General features: G+C 41.5%; 1 protein-coding gene across 1 annotated transcript in view; it reads left to right on the forward strand.

Annotated features, from left to right (window-relative positions):
- Window positions 1–18,240, forward strand: part of REL (REL proto-oncogene, NF-kB subunit) — a 46,404-nt gene that overhangs the window by 9,633 nt on the left and 18,531 nt on the right. Inside the window, exons 3-4 of the mRNA XM_032766737.2 lie at window positions 3,016–3,164; window positions 6,728–6,819. Coding sequence (XP_032622628.2) covers window positions 3,016–3,164; window positions 6,728–6,819 — 241 coding nt within the window. The remainder of the gene's footprint in view (window positions 1–3,015; window positions 3,165–6,727; window positions 6,820–18,240) is intronic.

The following is an 18,240-nucleotide window of genomic DNA, read 5'->3' on the forward strand; positions in this document are numbered from 1 at the left end:
TTTTATAGGGACAGTCCCAATTTTTGGGTCTTTTTCTTATATAGGCTCCTATTACTACCCCCCCCCCCATCCCGATTTTTCAGACTTGCTGTCTGGTCACCCTGGCAGAAGAAGATGATTTGGTCGCTGCATTATAGGTAGACTGAATGGTAATAAGGTAGATGTCAGTAAATTCAGAGAGAAGAGATACACAGTAGACTAGGCAGGACATGATCAAGGCCTGGACAAGGATTTGGGCAGTAGAGATGAAAAGGAATGGATGGATTTTTTGGATCTGTTATAAAGGAAACAGTGGCAGGATTTAGCAACAGACTGAATGTGTGGGATGAAGGAACGCGAGTTTGTGAGCCTGAGATATGGGAAGGATGGAGGGGAGGACGGAGAGGTAGATTAAGGATGGATGTGATGGAGAAGGGAGGGGAGATCTTGGAGAGGTAGTTGAATTCCAGTTTTATTGTGTTGTTTAAGTTGATGGTGGGACATCCAGGAAGAACTGTATCAGGGCATGGGGAGAGGAGAGGTAGATGTGGGAGTCATCAATAGTTGAAACCATGAGAGGGGTTAAGATCTCGTAGGGGTTATAAACAGACAGACAGACAGTCTTGTGGCATACTAGTGAAGAGGAGAAAAGGGGAGACAATGAAGCCTTTAAGGCAGACATTGAAGGAGCTGTCTGAGAGAGAGGTGATGTGCCAGCTGCATAATAGCCCCTGGAGATGAGCGAGAGTTGAGAAGGATGGTGTGTGGACAATGGGGCTGAAAGCAGCAGTATGCAGCTCCACATCACAGATCAGAAGCAATGCAATGAAATGGAACCCTGTCCCTGGAGCTCTGATTGGCAGGGAAATGAACAAACAGGAGGTACCAGCCTCCCCTACTCTTTGATTAAAGAGCTGGCAGGAAATCCCGCACTGTCTATGTGTTGCTGGCTCTCTTGCAATTGGAGAAGGGAAAGGGACTGTGTGGGCTGCTTGAGAGAGCATGTGCTGCTGCAGGGAGACAGCAGGCTGAGTCCAGGAAGAGGCCTGAGCATATGGCCCCTTTGATCCTGCACAGTGTTGCACTTGAGGATCAGCGAGAGCCTGAAAGGAAAGAGGCCCCTGATTGTTCCTGAGAGAGCATGGGGGGGATGGTAGGCTGCTCAAGGTGACTGCTGCTGACAAAGCTGTGTGTGTTACCAATAGCAGTGTCGGAGTGATTTCTGGGTGATTTCCTGCATCCTCAAAGGCTGTAGGTGGGATTTCCACTCTAATGCCCAGGGTGGGAGTTTGGAACTGACTACCAGCAAAGAGAATCAGCCGCCACCACAGGTTGAAAGGTCAAGGAGGGTAAGGGTAGAGAGGAACCCGTGGGTTTAGTGAGAGCAGTGGGATGGAAGAGATGAAAATCTGATTGCAAGAGTAAAGGAGAGAGTTAGCAGTGAAGGAAGTCAAAGCAGCAAGAGTTGGCTGGATGCTGAAGGGCTTAGGTGTGAAGAGGAGGTGGGGGAAAGGGGTAAGTATTGAGAGAGTCAGGGATTATTCTTAGGGTGAGAGGAGATAGTGACATATCTGAAGGCTGAGGGAAAAGAGCCAGATGAGAGAGAGCATGAATGAGAAGGAAATGAGGGAGGTTTGAGAGTATTATGGAGACCAGGATCAGACAAAAGGTTGGAGAAAAAGAATACAATGAATGCTTCATCCTCAGAGACTGGGTACGGGAGGTGTAGGAAGAAAAGGTTGAGAGGGGAATGGAACTGTTTTGAGGAAGGGGAAGTGGAGGAGGAGAGCTAGTATCACAGTTAACGTACTACTCTTAACATATCTGTGAGAGAGTTTTCAAGCTGTTACACTTCAATCAGTTTAGGCCAAACTCTGCCCTTGGATTCACCCACATAACCCTCACTGACTTCACTGGGAGCGATCTGCCTGAGGGCAGAATTTGACGCACGTATCTGAAGCGCACTGGGAGTTAGGCTCACAACTGTCCTAAAAAACCTAGTGGGAAAGGGAGGTTTTCTGTAGCTCTATGCACAGGTTGCTGAATATTTCGCCAAAGGTTCAAGAGGATCTTTTCTCTTAAAATGGACGTATGGCTCAAAGCTATAATGTTAACATCGTTACAGGTCCTGTACAGCATACTCTACTTGGGAAAAATCTCATGTTGCTTCAACAGATTGGAATCTTGTCTGTGTAAGGGATCCTACCTTTTTTGGATCAACTAATGGGCCTAATCCAACTCCCACTGAAGTAATGGAAAAACTCCCATTGATTTCAGTGAGAGCTGAATCTTGCCCTTCAGTGGGAGTCCTTGTGTGGCCCTGAATGCGAAATTGGATGCATTTGTAATGAAAATTAGGCATGGTAATAAAATATATCTTGTAACATCAGGGCAAAATGCACCCCATGCAGAGTGTCTGCATGAAGCTTGCATGGCACTTTAGGCCCTCTGCACAGGGGCAAATTTAGCTTCTAGAGCCTGTTTCAAAGTCCACTGATCTAACGTAAATATGCCCACTGACTTATTGGGGCATTAAGTCAGGCCTGTGGAGAGTTCTCTGTGTCAAGATTAGAGAGACATTGTTTTCACAACAGCATGGAGTAGAAAGAATTAAAATGTAAAAGAAATCAATAGTTTGACAATGACCAGTGAATTTATTGACTACAAACCTCTTGTAACTTAGCCAGGCTATCTAATGATGTGATTTATTTTTCAAAATAAAAGCCTAATTCTTTCTGGATGTTTCAGATATCTATATTTTGTCTGACAAATGGTTAAAATACACTATATTTTTATTTGTAATTGTTCCATCTCTGGCTTTCAGTGTGAAATGAATGGTAATTTGATGAAACACAGCCTCTCAATTTTCAGGACACAAGGGTTGGGTTTTCATTTCTAGTGCAACAGTTAAGACAAACTGTATTCTCACTTATCCATAAGACCTTGTCAGTGTCACCTGTTCACTATCCAAGTTTTGCAATCTTTTAGACAGACGTGATTTAGAATGTAAGTGCATTTCTCTTTACATTTGTGCAGGTTCTGAACTTTGATGATAAAGTGAAAGTAAGGATTACATTAGTGACAAAGAATGAGCCCTACAAGCCACACCCTCATGACCTGGTTGGAAAAGACTGTAGGGATGGCTACTATGAAGCAGAATTTGGACGAGATCGCAGAGTCCTATCGTAAGTAGCAGTGTTGTGTTGAGTTTTAGACTAAAAATGCCAGTGATGTGTTGGAGAGGCTCTCGGGGACAACCAGGAAACCTTTGTTAAAATCCCTCTGCCAGACTGAAAGGACAGTTGGAATGATTTCCTTGCCAGAGCTGGAGTTCTCTCCTCTATTTGTGTATTCTTCTAACCTATCCCTGACAGACACACATCATCCCTGGCACCCTACAAAATATTTCTGAACAGAACTAAGTTTTTTGCCTTTGGAATATGCTATTTGTTTAGTACCTTATTTAGTCTCTTCCTTTCCCATCTTCCTGCCTCTATTCCTCTCTCTTTCTTGACTTTATTTCCGATTAGGCAGCTCCTAACGCCCACCTCTTGTGGGCTTGACTTCCAGCCGTTTCCCACTCTATGCACTAAAATGATAAGCCATGAAATAGGTAATGATGACATTTAATTTGTCATCATTAGAATCAACACTCCAAGGAAATTAATGGATTTTAGGAGAGTAATAATAATTTCATAATAATTGTTTCAGGCTTTCTGTAGGCTCAGGAAGACAACTCTGCATTGATTAACACTGCATTCACATTTGGAACGTCATCTTTGAAGCCACCTTATTTTTTTAAAATGAACACTTATAACACTAAATGTCATGCGGGCCCATAGATAAATCAAGCAGGCCAGGTGTTTGGGGGCACTGGATTAGAGGATCCCAGCAAGGTTATCTCAGCCCTTCATCATTCTAAAATATATTATTGTGTTTGTATGCTTTTGGAGAGAAGACGAAATGCTGAGGCCCTGTCTGTTCAGCATGGACTTTAAGGCCCTGAGACTTCTGAAAATCAGGCCTCTTTCAGAAAGTGCTGAGCCACATATCCTCTGAAAATCAGACCTCTTCAAAGTGTCTCCTGTTAGGCACCCCCAAATCACTAGTCGCTTGTGAAAATCTTGGCCTAAATTTGTTGAAAGATATGTACCATCATAAATGGGCTAGCTCGAGTCACCACTTGAGCCATATTCAGCCATGGTATAAGTAGGCACAGCTCCAATTTAATGCTGGTATAGCTACTCATTTAGGGCGTTATGAACATCTCAGTTAACTGCTGCATGCAACAGAGTTGCTAACAAACATACCTATGCCATGAAAAATAAAGGTAAGAGCATAACATACTGTAGGAGGTATGTACTTTGGTCATTTCTCTATAGCGGAATTCACAACTGTGTCTGTTCACTCCTTATGGTCTGTAAACTTTGGAAATTGATTATTGCTCTTGAGAAAACAAAATGTTTACAAACTAGACTGTGCAGAGTGGGGAGACAGATGAGAAAGTAAAACTAATACACCAGGATCCAGACTGATCAGTTACACTGTATATCACTATGGTTAGGGCCTTCTGCAGCTATCCAGGCAGGGACAGGATTTGTCCGAGAGTGACTATACTGGTGCACATGTAACTGTCACTGTGTTAAGATTTTTACTACCCTGCTTTGATAATATACTGGCTTTAATATGTTTCTCCCTTTATTTTCCTCTTGCTCCTTCCCCCTCTCCCCCACCCCTGCTGTTTCCCCTGCTCCTTGCCACTCCGGTGGCACTGAAGTGGTGCTGCCTAATTTTGTTGTGCATTCTAGTCAGTTTCTCTTTCCTGCTCCAGCCCTCTGCTCAGCAGCAGTGATATGGTCACTAGCAAGTCACTTTCACAGTGATACCCAAGCATATTTCAGAGAAGGGCCAGACTTTGTAAGTTTTGAGAACCCATTGGTTAAGGATCTTTTAGTTTAAAAGTCCAGTTTGCCTCTCAAGATGTCTGGTACTCGATAGTTATGAATAATCTACAGCAGTAGAATAATTGCAGTCAGTTTTTAAGTAGCAGATAATGTTTTTGTTCGAGACTGATTTTTTCATATGTGTTTAATTGACAACTATAATTTACAGTGTTCTGACAGTACAACCGGCAGAGCCTAGAGTGCTGTGTGCTTAGATTGCTTTCTGAGTTGGCGTCCTACTTTCTCCAACTCCCTGTCTGCATTACAAACACAACCGGTTACAACACAGTTGTCCCCCAATATAGTTATCCCCCTATTTTGTAATATGGGGGGGGCCTTAAACCTCTCTCCAAACTGTTCAAAAGCGCTGGGCTTTCAAGTCGTAATTTGGGGACATGTTCCAGATCCCATCTATACCACTGAAACATGCTTTAACTGTGTTTGGGGGAACAACTGTATTCTATTGGTGTTTCCCTCAAAACAATTGCATTTATAGTGTGGACAAGGCCTAAAAAAAGTCGTCCCTACACAACAAAATGATACAGCAATAGCAGCGCATTCTAATATTCTCTGCAAACAAAATACTGGAAACCAGAAATGGAACCAAAGTCATCTAATTAAATCATGAGACAGCACTGCAGCATTTTAAAAATCAAAATTCAGTTCAGTTCAGTTAGACAAATACCTGTCCATGATGGTCTAGATAATACTTAGTCCTGCCGTGAGTGCAGAGGACTGGACTAGATGACCTCTCAAGGTCTCTTCCAGTCCTGTGATTCTATGAAATGCCTATATTAGTCCTTTAGTGAGTTAACTCTCTAACTGCAGTATGGCCTTAGAGTGTGGTGGGGGTAGGGGAAGAGAAGGGGAAGGAAGATGACTGGATTTCTGTAGAAAGGGATGGATCCACTGATAGCAGGATAGGACTGAGGAACTTGCAGGGCAATATTGGCCCATCGTTGAGGGAGACAGATAGCAGTGCTATGTGATCGGGGAGTGTCTCAGGAAGTCAACAGGCATGTCTCAAGTAAAGAGTCTTCGTGGGGGTTCAAGGGAAGGGAATTGCCAGTTCTTCTGTAGGCGCAGTGGAACCTGGTGGCATAACTGACCTCCTGTGTTCTAGTGATATTATAGTGTGTTCAGATTTTTACTTCCTACTTCCCCACCCTGCTTTGGTGATGTCATGGTTTTTCCATGTGGGAAAGAATCAAACTGTGGGGACTCCCCCCACCTCCTTTGCTGCCTTGAGGTAGTCAGATGCAAATGAGGAGGAACTGTAGCTCTTTAGAACTTTTCCATAACTAGATGAGATTTCAAACTTTATAAAAATTAACTTCAAAATACTGTTGCAGATTTGTATTTCCTGGTGTGAGACACTGGGCCAGCTCCTCAGCTGATGTCAATGGAGCTACTTCAATTTACATCAAACACCAGTTTACACCAGTTTACACAAGTTGAGGCACTGGTCCTCTATATATTTTTAGCATTGCTAGTTTACTATATTAAAACTCCAGTGATAACTCTTTTTTTAATGTGAAAAAATATTCCTCTGTTTTTATTTTATTTTATGTAAGAATTCTTTTCTTTTTATCATTACCCTTATTTTGGAAATATAAAACCATCTTTTCCAAAGCTCTTTTGCCATCTTTATTTCCTACGCAACTTGTTATTAAGATATTTTTTTGACAAAAGATGTACAATTTGATTCTTTACAGGGAGGATTAGAATTCAGCTTTTGAATATCTGTGCCAGTGATTAAGTGAAGTGGTGGTGTTGTTTTAATTACTTTGTTACACGTGCTCTAGTTTTCAGAATTTGGGCATTCAATGTGTTAAGAAGAGAGACCTGAAAGAATCAATCTGTTCACGAATCGCAAGAAAGATCAATCCATTCAGTGGTGAGTAGCTGTTAATAAACAGTTTGAAATGCATTTTAAAGAACTTGGACACCAAAGCAATTTAATTTGCAAGCACTTTCTATTATAATGCCCTTGCTCTTTTGATGGAGATGTATTTTAAAATAGAGGCTTTTTAGATGCTGCCAGATCTCTTCCTTTTAGCTTCTTTATTTCCCCCCTCCTTTCTCACTCTCATCCTGTGATTATTCTATTCAGTAGGTTATGACTTCTAGCAGAAACATCATGGTTTCCTTTGCCAGATAGCAAGGGCGAAGGTCCTGGTTTGAGGACATTGAGCTGCAGGAGGAAACTTCCCCAGGAGATCCTCCAAGTGTCCCATGAGTGAGGCTCACAAACTGCCAGCCTTGGGAGGCATGGATTGAGTTAGACTATTAGCAGTTTCTTGCTGACACACAGCTTTAATGACTGGTTTTATAGTTGAAGTGTGAAAGGTTAATATGGCAAGGAAAATGTTTAAGTCAGTTATTCCAGAACTCATTGAAAAACAACTCTTTCAGTGTGGCAAACTTGAAAAAAAGAGTGTTAATATAACAGTTAAGTTTCCTAATCATATTTTTGTTTCTCTACTGCTGTTTTTGGAAAATATTTGGGTTTAACAAGTTACTTGTTTGCAACTACAGCTGCTGCTGCTGCTTGATCCCATAGTAAAAGCATAATATTGTGTTTCACATCAGAATCCATTGCCATGGCATTTTGTGATGTCACAAATCTGACTGACTCAAATGGGTAGCGAAGAAGGATTTCTAAAGGGACTGAACCTGCAAAACCTTATTCACATGAACAATACTTACTTTTGAGTGTGCATTCATCAGACCCAGACATTTTGAAACAGGGTGAATAAAAATCCATTATTAAAAAAAAAATTACAGAAATCAAATGTTCATATTTACATGTTATTTCTTTATTTTCATCCCATTTTATAGTTTTAAATTGCTGGCATGGATATCTTGCACTTGTTGCTTTGATTAGTTTCCTCTAGCTGTTAGAAGAATTCAGATTTCTACATAGAGATTTTTCTGTTAAGAAGTTTCACATGTAAAATGCCAGTCTTATGCTGTAAAAGACACAACTGTGGCCTCTTTAATATTCTCACTGTGAAAACAGCACAAACAGAAACACAAAACTGATAAAGAAGTAGCCTGTTCTATATTCACAGCTAACACCACTTTCTGATCCACTGAACTTTCCACAAGTCAAAAAAGCTGAAATGCTCTTGAAAATCCCAACCTTGGTGCCTAAATAAGGATTTAAATGCCTAACTTCTAAGCTTTTAAAAAAATTCCATCTATGCATAAAAAAGTTGACAATGTTTTTAATAAAAATTTAGACTTTCAATACCTTAGCATTAAAGCAATTTTGTTTTGAAGTGACAAAGACTTTGTGCCACTAAGAGGGAAGTTTTTAATACAAATAAAATGATGGGTGGAATAGCATAACTCCCTCATTATTATTATTCTTTCATTATTTATTTATTTATTTATTTAATCAGCTAGGTCTGATTTCTGACTCGTCAATTTTGGTCCATTGATTTCTGGTCTACGCTGCTTTTGTTTAGCAAGCATGATCTTAACACTATCTTTGAGTTCTATTAGCAGGTCTTTTTGTTTAGACTAATTTAGTTTTTCTGTGTCCCTTTTGCACCTTTGCCTACCCTCATTGATTGTTATAAGTTATTGTGACATTTTGTGAACTTTCACTTCTTACTGTTAAGCTCACGATCAGGCTAGGCCTAATTATCATAACAGGGCAACACCTAAGTTATAACTCAAGTTAACTTTGCAATGAAGACTAGGTATGTATTGTGAAGAATGTTAGAAAAAATCTCTCTCAGCAGTTTCCCAGAGGATTAGCACTGTTAGCCAGAGGGCTCCAGTGTGAGGAAACCAAGAGTGCTCCACTCTCCTGGCTGCTGGGCGATGGCAGGCTTCCCCCCTAGAATTTGGCAAATAGATGCTGCTGAGGGCCCCCATTCATTTGTAATGGTTTTGCTTAGTAAGTGGTTGATTAGGCTTGAGAACCCACTTCCTTCCCCAGTTATTAAATTAAACTTCCGTGTCCTCCCCAGCTTCTCCTTTGTTCTGCTTCTCCTTGCTGCCCCCTTTTACCAGTCCTTCATTTCTTCTCTCTCAGACGATCCCTCACTCACTTCACAGTAGTCACACTCTCCACAACTCCCACTCACACCCACACGTCACATTCTCACCCACACACAAGCGTCATGCTCCCCTCCCACACGCTCCGTCACTCTCTCCACAACTTCCCTCATCAGCCCCTCTGCCAGCCACACTCTGCAAGACCCTCTTCCTCTCCACCATGACCTCCAACTCCCCTTATTTTCCTACCCCAGCCAAACTCTCCGAGACCACCTCCCCTGCACTGCCCTCTCACTGCCGCACTCCACTGCTGCTAGGACTGGTTTACATTAAGGCTTACTACAGTCACTGAATAAGCACAAGACCTCTATTTAGCACAGGAGAGAATCTTTAAGCGGTAACTTTCAGAACATTTTGTGAAGTGCAGAACAGCAGAAGTCTCTGCAATGGATATCTCAGATATTTAAAGGAATGATGTCCTTAAAAAACAACAAGAAGCAATCAGCCTAAATTCTAAAACTGAAGAATTCACTGAATGAAAAGCTACCAGTTTGTTTAACACTGAGTAAACCCACTAAGAAAAGAGAGACACACTGGTCACCCAATTACATTTGCTTGAGGAATCCCTTCATTCCTTCACCATCACCACTCCCATGCGTACATTCCTTCCTGTTTAATCTTATGCTGAAATTTGGACTTTTGCTTAAAGTGAAAGTGTTGCAAATTATTTGAAGTTGGGGGGCGGGGGGAAGTTAGTATAAAAAATTGGAAGCATAAAATTTTTGTTGCTAAAGGAGACATTACGTGGCTAAATTGAAGCTTAGAAAGAGATCTAGCTGAGCTTCATTTGACAGCTGCTGGATAAATTCCTTTGGAGATGGTTCTTCAGTTCCAGTTTTTAGGTTAGATTGAAAACAGGAAGAGAAGCTTGTCTAAAGATAAAATTGTCTACATAGAGTAGGACATTGTGACTCGGGCGATCTCATTTCCATTCTGATTCTGCCACTGACTTGTCTGTGACCTCATAGCTTTTCTAGGCCTCAGTTTCCTCATCTGTAAAATGCTTCCCTACCCTTTGAAGTGCTGTAATATGTGTGGAGGAGAGACAGACTTGGCAATTTCTATTAATTTTAGTTTTTACTGATTAGTTGGCTTCCTAGATGCTTTTATGATGATTGGCACTACATAAAATCATGAGAGAGTGTAGTTACTGTAGTGAAATCCCATCGATAGTGTATAGGGCCAAATTCTGCCTTCAGAAAGGTGAGGTATTTCTCTTCAAAGGGCTCAGTTGTGACTTAACTTCATGTAGCCCTGTAGGGATGTAAAATCCTCACGTCACCCCCTGCACACAATGCAGGACCTACATAGGCATGTGGGGAGAGCAGGGACTGCATGCCAGGTCATTTGCTCTTGCAAGTGAGGCTCAGGGAGTAGCTGGAGCCATCTATTCCCCCACTTTGCACAGATCTGGAGGTGAGGGTGGAGTAAGTGGAATCTGGTAGTGAGCGGATGCAATATAATGCTCAACCCCTGCTCGAAAGGGATTTTGGAGGAATTGTGTCTCAGAGAAGTTTCTTTGAGATGCAGTCTTTTGGGAGCTGCTCCCAAGGCAGTGCATCTACATGCAATCCCTTACACAGGACTGAGTAAATACTGAGTCTAGCCCTAAATCTGTATGGCCACATACATGAGCTGTCAGAATGAACCCATAGTTATTAGTGGGAATGTTTGTGACCTAGTTAGTGAAGTACATTTTTTTTTGATCATTAGGGCAATAGTTATAGTTGTATTTGTTAAAGTGGTAGAGGCTTAATTCAGCTCTGCAATATGTGCACACAACATGTCCTTTGGTAAATTAAGCTGGTATACTTAACATAGCCCTTTCTGCACACTTTGCATTTCATAAAATCAGCACAAGGCCTTTTGGCAGCTTGACACTTCTGCCTCAGAAGTTTCCATGCATGTTAAGGTTAGATGCTGAGTTGCCTGCCCATCCGTTCTAGAGTGGGTGGCCTCCATAAATCAACTTGATGGTGTTGCTTGGGGTAGGAGGGAGGAGTTTGATATTAATCAGGTATGGTGACATCTAACAAGCTGCACCTGCCTCATCTATACTTCTTTTCAATATTCCAAATAACCGTTCACTTTCCCTATGCAATCTCATCATGAGAGAACTTCAGGCTTTAATCCCAAAATAATTTCACCTGGTAGTGTATTGATCCTTCTGGCAGCTTTAGGCCATGTCTACGCTACTACTTATGTTCACAAAACGTATGTCGCTCATTGGTGTGAAAAAAGAACACACTTGGGCAACGTAAGTTTAGTGGGCAAAAGTGCTGGTGTGGACAGTGCTATGTCAGTGGGAGAGCTTCTCCTGACAAAAGAGCTACTGCCCCTCCTTGATGGGAGAGCTCTTACCCATTAGCAGAGAGGGGCTACATGAGCGATCTTATAGCGCTGCAGCTGCATCAGTAAAGCTGTACCACTGTAAACTCACTGGTGTAGACATGGCCAAAGTGTGTCAGTAAAAAAGAGAGGTCTTGATTTTACCAGTGGGTTGGTTCACTTTTATGCCAGGAACCTGGAATTGTAGTGACAAATCAGGCCCAGAATTTTTGCAGTTTAATGTTACAGAAGCAAGAAAAATGAGCTCTCCAGAGATGCCTAATTCCATAGAACCCTTGGGAGTACATTTCTAGTGAGAGAATGGCAGAGAACATTCCTTTCTGTCTGCTTATCTTGACCCCATCACCGTAGTATCTGGACATCTCACCCAAGTTAGCGGATTTATCCTAGCAAGACCCTTGCAAGGTAGCAAAGCATTATTCTCCATTTAAGGATGGGGACTGAGACATAGAAGGACGTGGGGTGGGATTTTCAAAAGAACATCCCAGTATAATAAAACAGATTTACCAAAGGTCATCCATGGAGCCTTGCAGCAGACCCAGGTCCCCTGAGTCCTCCCAGGCCAGGCCTGGTCTTCACTACAAAGTTTTCCAGCATAGCATGATCAGTCAGGGGTATAAACATACCCCCAGTCTGCATAGTTCTATCAGCAAAAGCCTCAGTGTAGATGCACTGTGGTGACAAGATCTTCTGTCAGTGTAACTAATGTTTGTGGAGGGATGTTGTTACTATGCTGACAGAAAAACTCCTTCTGTCAACTTACGCTCTCCATTGGGTCCTCTGCCAGTTTAGCTGTACCAACAGAGCATTTGTAGTGTAGACAAGGCCTTAGGGTATGTCCACACTTTAAGCTGGAAGTGTAACTTTGGGTTCAGGAGATGTATTCCCAGTAGCTCTGAATTAGCTCTCTAAAAATAGAGTGGCTCTCGCTGCAGGATGGGCTAGTTGCCCTGATTATGTACCTATCCGAGACGATAGGCACGTACTCAAGGTGGCTTGTCCTTCCTGCCACTGCGACTATACTCTGAGCTAGCATGCTGAAAATAGTCAGACCATTTTCCTCGCCATTGTTGGCAGAGAAGCTCCTTGGGGATAACTGTGGTGTTCTCATCTGTTTAGAGCTTTCCCTTGATCACCCAACTACTTATCTGTAGGAAATTATTCCCAATTCCATAGATCCTGATTTTTGGATGGTCAAGCAGAAGGCAGTAGCCAGGAGTGCTATTTTTCATCTATGCTTGGCAAAGAAATTGCAGCTGTTCCCTTCAGAAGCAGACATTGCCACAGGGATCCATGCCTGTGGATCACCTCCAGACTGGGGTACTGCAATGTGCTCTACCCTGGGGCTACATCTGAAGACCACCCAGAAACTTGAGTTCATACAGAGTGCAGCTGCCCACTTAGGGCCTCTCAAACACTAGACTTCTTTTATGTCAAGTTTATTGATGGGCAGTTAATTTGAGGTAATTGCCAAATAATTTGAGGTAGTTAACATATTTGTAAAAGCCCCCAGATATTTCTTTCAATCACAAACATTTTAAGTTTATCTTAAGGGCTAGTCTACACTTAAAATACTACAGCGGCACAGCAACACAGTGTGTAGTAACAGGTGGGGTTCTCACATCAGCATAGCTAATCCACCTCCCCAAGAGACGGTCACTAGGTCAATGGAAGAATTCTAGTGCTGTCTACACCAGCGGATAGTTCAACTTAACTAAATTGCTCAGGAGTGTGGATTTTTCACACCCCTTAGCAACGTACCTGGGTCAACTTAACTTTTGAGTGTAGACCTGGATTTAATCTGATCACATTGTTGTATTTGGTTTTCCCCAGCCCCACGAATCACCGGTGTTTCAGATTGGATTTTAAAGAGCACTCAGCTTGGTTTAACTGCATTGGTCTAATGTTTGACTTCAGCGGGAGCAGAGTTAGTCCACTGCCAAATGTTTTTGGAAATGGTGCCCTCAAAGATGGGGAGCTATTGCAGCATATAGATTTGAAATAGTGATTTGTAAATGTTCTCTTAAGATCTGTTACTTTTTAATAGTCCACCTACTACCTCTTGAAGCTGAGCGATCCATAATCCTATTTACTTTTTCCAGGTAGGATAATTTTCCACCTTTCTTTTAAAAAAGGACAGACATTTGGAGGAACTAGTTGTCACTGAAGCTTCACTACAGAGATGGAATTTAGGGCTCCCTGCTGAAGTCAATGGCTTTGGAACTTTCTGGAGTTATAATTCCTTGTTAGTCTCCACCCTAGCTGCATGGATGCAGAAGTGGAGAGCTATTACAGGTTTTATTATTTTTGACACATATAAATAAGAATCTCTTTACAGCAGTTGTATCAGAGTATCTCTTGAAACAGTGGTAAGTAGCACTGAAGTGACAAATCAATAGAAAAATCATGTATTAATGAGTGTAGCCTCTTTCATGTAACAGATTGATTTTAAACAGCTAACCATTTTCAGTGTTGCTGACTCCCACAATTTTATTGCAAGTCTCAGGATCGTTGATGTCCTTTTTTTAAATCCCCAGTGCCAGGAGTAAAGTGATAGGTGAGAATCTCTCTCTTGTTTAAAAATGTAAGCTACATTTCTAGCTCTCGTGATTGTAGACAAAAGTTTGACCCTAAACCCAGAAAGCAGATTAAAAAAAACCTTCACATTTACTATTTTTGAAATCTGATGATATTTAAGACAATCCCAAGATTTTTTGAAAACTTGGGGTTAGTAATGCAGCATTTTTTTTCAAATTTATTCATTTAAAATGAAAAGTTGAATAGCTTTTTTTTTTTTTTTGGTAGATTGTGAGCTGTTCTTGGTGAGAATTTGAATAGCATTGAGTGACTGGTTTTGATCGTGTGTGTATATAGGTCACATGACTTTTTTGTTTTATGATTACATGAGTAATTCTGACAGTCAAGTTTCTGATGCACATAACTGCATTTTATGAATTCAAAATATGTTTTCCATCAGTATTCTTAAAGTTACTTAAAATTCACTGTTTTCACAATCATTCCTTCATGTACATCTGTGTGTTGGAATAGTCACAGAAAGTGAACTCCTAAGAGGTGTGAACTCACTCAGCTGCAGTGAGACCAGGTTTTAATTAGAATGGACAGTCACAGGAAATTTGTTATGATGTTGGGCCAGGCCTAGCTGTAAAGCTGCTTTGGTTGGTTCCTATGATGAGAATAAGGTGTGGTGCCATTTACAAACAGTGAGTTTAAAAGTAAGAAGTTGTTGAACTGAAGCCAAGAAATTGGGCACGTTCTTTTATGAATATAAAGTTGTGCACAAGCTTTTCTTACCATATCTGTGCTTATCAAACTCCAACATGCAATGAGTCCTCTGCTTTTTGAGTACTTCATCTGAGTACTCCTATTGACTACTTCAGTGGGACTGCTTGTGTGAGGCTTACACAATGGGATCAGATTTTTTTTATCCTCTCGACTAGGTGTTAGAAAGTTCAGATATTTGGGATGGATCCTCAGCTGGGTTCTTTCAACACTGAAGTCACTGTAGCTACAGCAAACGACACCAGCTGAGGATCTGGCTTTTCATGTAGAATGAGTTACTGTCATTTTGTTTTATTTTTAAGTAGTCTTTACTTAGAGCTTGACCCTGCCTCTATTGAAGTCAACAACAAAACTCAGATTGACTTCAGTGGGAGCAGGATGAGATTCTTAATTCCCACTCAGGTCAAAAATAAAGATTTGTTTTCTTTGGGGTTGTTCCTGTTGACATTAACAAGAGCTGTGTGTTTCTATGCAAAGGTGGCATTTGGCCCATATATTTGGGTTGTTTTTTTTTTAAAGATCACAAGATGGGGTTAAAGCAAAAAAAGAGAACATGACTGCTGCATTATATTCTGTTCCTCTAGTAAGAAGTGAAATTTAAAAATAGACAAGAGGAATCAGTCTTAACTGAACACTTCCTCTTTCAAATGGCCAATTTTTTTTAAATGTTAAAGTACTTTTAAGAATATGGGAAACACAACACTGATGTCTCCAGTAAAAACTGTTCTTCAAATGGATTTCATATTTTGGAAATATTAGTCCATTGTACCCTTTCTGTATTTCAAGGTAATGAACAGCTTGGTCAAGTGGACTGATTAGGAAGCCGTGAAAATTTGAAAGCTCATTTTATATGTTGGAGAGATACATTATTTGAACCTTACTATTAGCATATAAATTCCCACATAATCTAATACATTTTTGGAACTCTGGAGTTGCTTTAGGCGCTAATCTTGCAACTTCTTGTGCCTGGGCAGACTGCTGCATCTGTGCAAACCACAATGCATGATCAGAGCCTTAGTTTGTAGTAAAGGCCGCTGATCCACAGCTGTGGATTCCAGCTTTGAGGTGGTACGGTATCAGAAACCAGATCCAGATTGTCGTGCCTGGCTCCATATATCTGTAATGAGCTAAACCACAGCAGATCCCAACGCTGTCAAATCCACGGAGAGAGGTTTGTAGTATGGATAAAGTTTCCTGTCACCTTTAGTTTAATAATTTATGATCCAGGAGCTCTGGAATGAGCCTAGGAAGCCCTCATCATCAGGGTTTGGGTTATCACCAAAGGCTAGTGCTGAAACGCTAACTTCAGTCCCTGAACCTGAATGGTACTGAGATGTTATTGCTTAAATTTTTGGAGAGTGGATGAGATACCAGAGACATTGGGACAGCTAATATGCCGTTCCCTAAGACTCAGTCAAGAGGAGAAAAACTGCTTTGGAGGACAGGGTCAAAATTCAAAATGATTTGGACAAATCGGAGAAATGGTCTGAGGTAAACCGGATGAAGTTGAATAAAGACAAATGCAAAGTGCTCCACTTAGGAAGGAACAATCAGTTTCACACATACAGAATGGGAAGAGACTGTCTAAGAAGGAGTATGGCGAAAGAGATCTGGGGTCATAGTGGAAGCAAGCATAAATATGAGTCACAGTGTAATCGGTTGCAAAAAGCAACTTGATTCTGGGATGTTTAACAGGTGTGTTGTAACAGAACACGAGAAAGTTTCTTCGCTCTACTCTGCGCTGGTTAGGCCTCAACTGGAGTATTGTGTCCAGTTCTGGGCACACATTTTCAAGAAAGTGGAAGAATGAGAGGGGCAGAGAAGATAAAAGAATGATAAGGTTCTTGAGAACATGACCTATGAAGGAGCGAAGAACTGGTGTTTGTTTAGTTTGAAGAGAAGACTGAGAGGACATGATAGCGTTTTCAGGTATCTAAAGGGTGTCATTCAGAGGGGGCGAAACTTGTTCACCTTAGCCTCAATGATAGAACAGAGCAATGGGCTTAAACGGCGCAGGAGATTTAGTGGCATTAGAAAAAAGTTCCTAAACTGGTCAGAGGTTGTAAACATGGAATAATTGCTTAGGGGTTTGAAGTACAATCTCTGGAGTATTTAAGAGTAGGTTAGATAAATGTCTATCAGGGATGGTCTAGACAGTATTTGGTCCTGCCATGAGGGCAGGGGACTGGACTCGATGACATCTTGAGGTCCCTTCCAGTCCTAGAGTCTATGAATCTATGAAATTAAACATTTATGTCAGCCAAGTAACGTCAAAAGGATGAGTGGGCTTCATCTGTTAGGCCTGAGCTAGGTTGAGCAGCCATCTGTCCAATTAGAGAAAGGAGTTGGGCTCAGAGATCTCATCTTTGCAACATATTGAACCATCCTAGTAGGAAACTATCTTCAGGCCTAATTCTAGCAGCAGAAACAAACCAATAGTCATTCCCTCACATCTTTGTTGCTGTTGTATTTCTACCAGAGCTTGCTGCAGAGAGCAAACCAGTGTAAAAAGGTCTGGATAAGCCTACAGGCACGACACACTGCTCTCCAAGAGCCATACCAGCGTAGAGGAGAGACCACAAGCATTGTGGCAAGGAGGCTCTGCTCCACTGCAGATTCAATGGAGTGCACAAGTTTGGCTTTGCCTTTCCCTGTACATCTGAGCTCTGCAGGGCAGGGGGGCTATGCTTTCTGCCCCATCCAGAGCCCACAAATATCTTCCATGAAGGTAGCATTTGTCAGAAATTCTACAAGGTGCACCTCCAAGTCATAGAATTATACAATATCAGGGTTGGAAGGGACCTTAGAAGGTCATCTAGTCCAACTCCCTGCTCAAAGCAGGACGAATTCCCAATGCAATCATCCCAGCCAGGGCTTTGTCAAGCCTTACCTTAAAAACTTCTAACGAAGGAGATTCCACCATCTCCCGAGGTAACCCATTCCAGTGCTTCACCACCCTCCTTGTGAAAAAGTTTTTCCTAATATCCAAGCTAAACCTCCCCCACTGCAACTTGAGACCATTACTCCTTGTTCTGTCATCTGGTACCACTGAGAACAGTCTAGATCCATCCTCTTTGGAGGAACCCCTTTTCAGGTAATTGAAAGCAGCTATCAAATCCCCCCTCACTTGTCTCTTCTGCAGACTAAATAATTCCAGAAGAGGATCTGCCCAGGTAAGGATGCCAGGTTTGGATCCAAAATTTTTAAAGCTGTAAAGGGGCTGATTTTTAACTTTCAACTCCTGGTGCATTTATAGATAAATATCCCATGTTTAAAATGAAAGAGATCAAATTTATTTTTAAAACTGAGATCTGGAGGGACTGAGATATTCAAATAACAATTGCAAATGAAAAATGCAGAGGAACCCCTTTTGAATTTGCTGCATGTACTATTTCAATAATACCAAAATGAAGAAAAAAAATGTCACCAGAGTGGGTGGTGTTACCTCCTACTCTTTGTGGGGGCGGACACCAAAACGCAAGTGTTTGACGTTTATCAGTACAATGTGGTCACTGGGGGTTTTTTTGTTTTTTTTTTTTTGGTCCAAGCATGTTTCAAGCTTCACTCTTGACATCCTCAGTACTAAGGTGGAAATCTG

The sequence above is a fragment of the Chelonoidis abingdonii genome, chromosome 3 (genome assembly GCF_003597395.2).
Source record: "Chelonoidis abingdonii isolate Lonesome George chromosome 3, CheloAbing_2.0, whole genome shotgun sequence".
Taxonomy (NCBI): domain Eukaryota; kingdom Metazoa; phylum Chordata; order Testudines; family Testudinidae; genus Chelonoidis; species Chelonoidis abingdonii.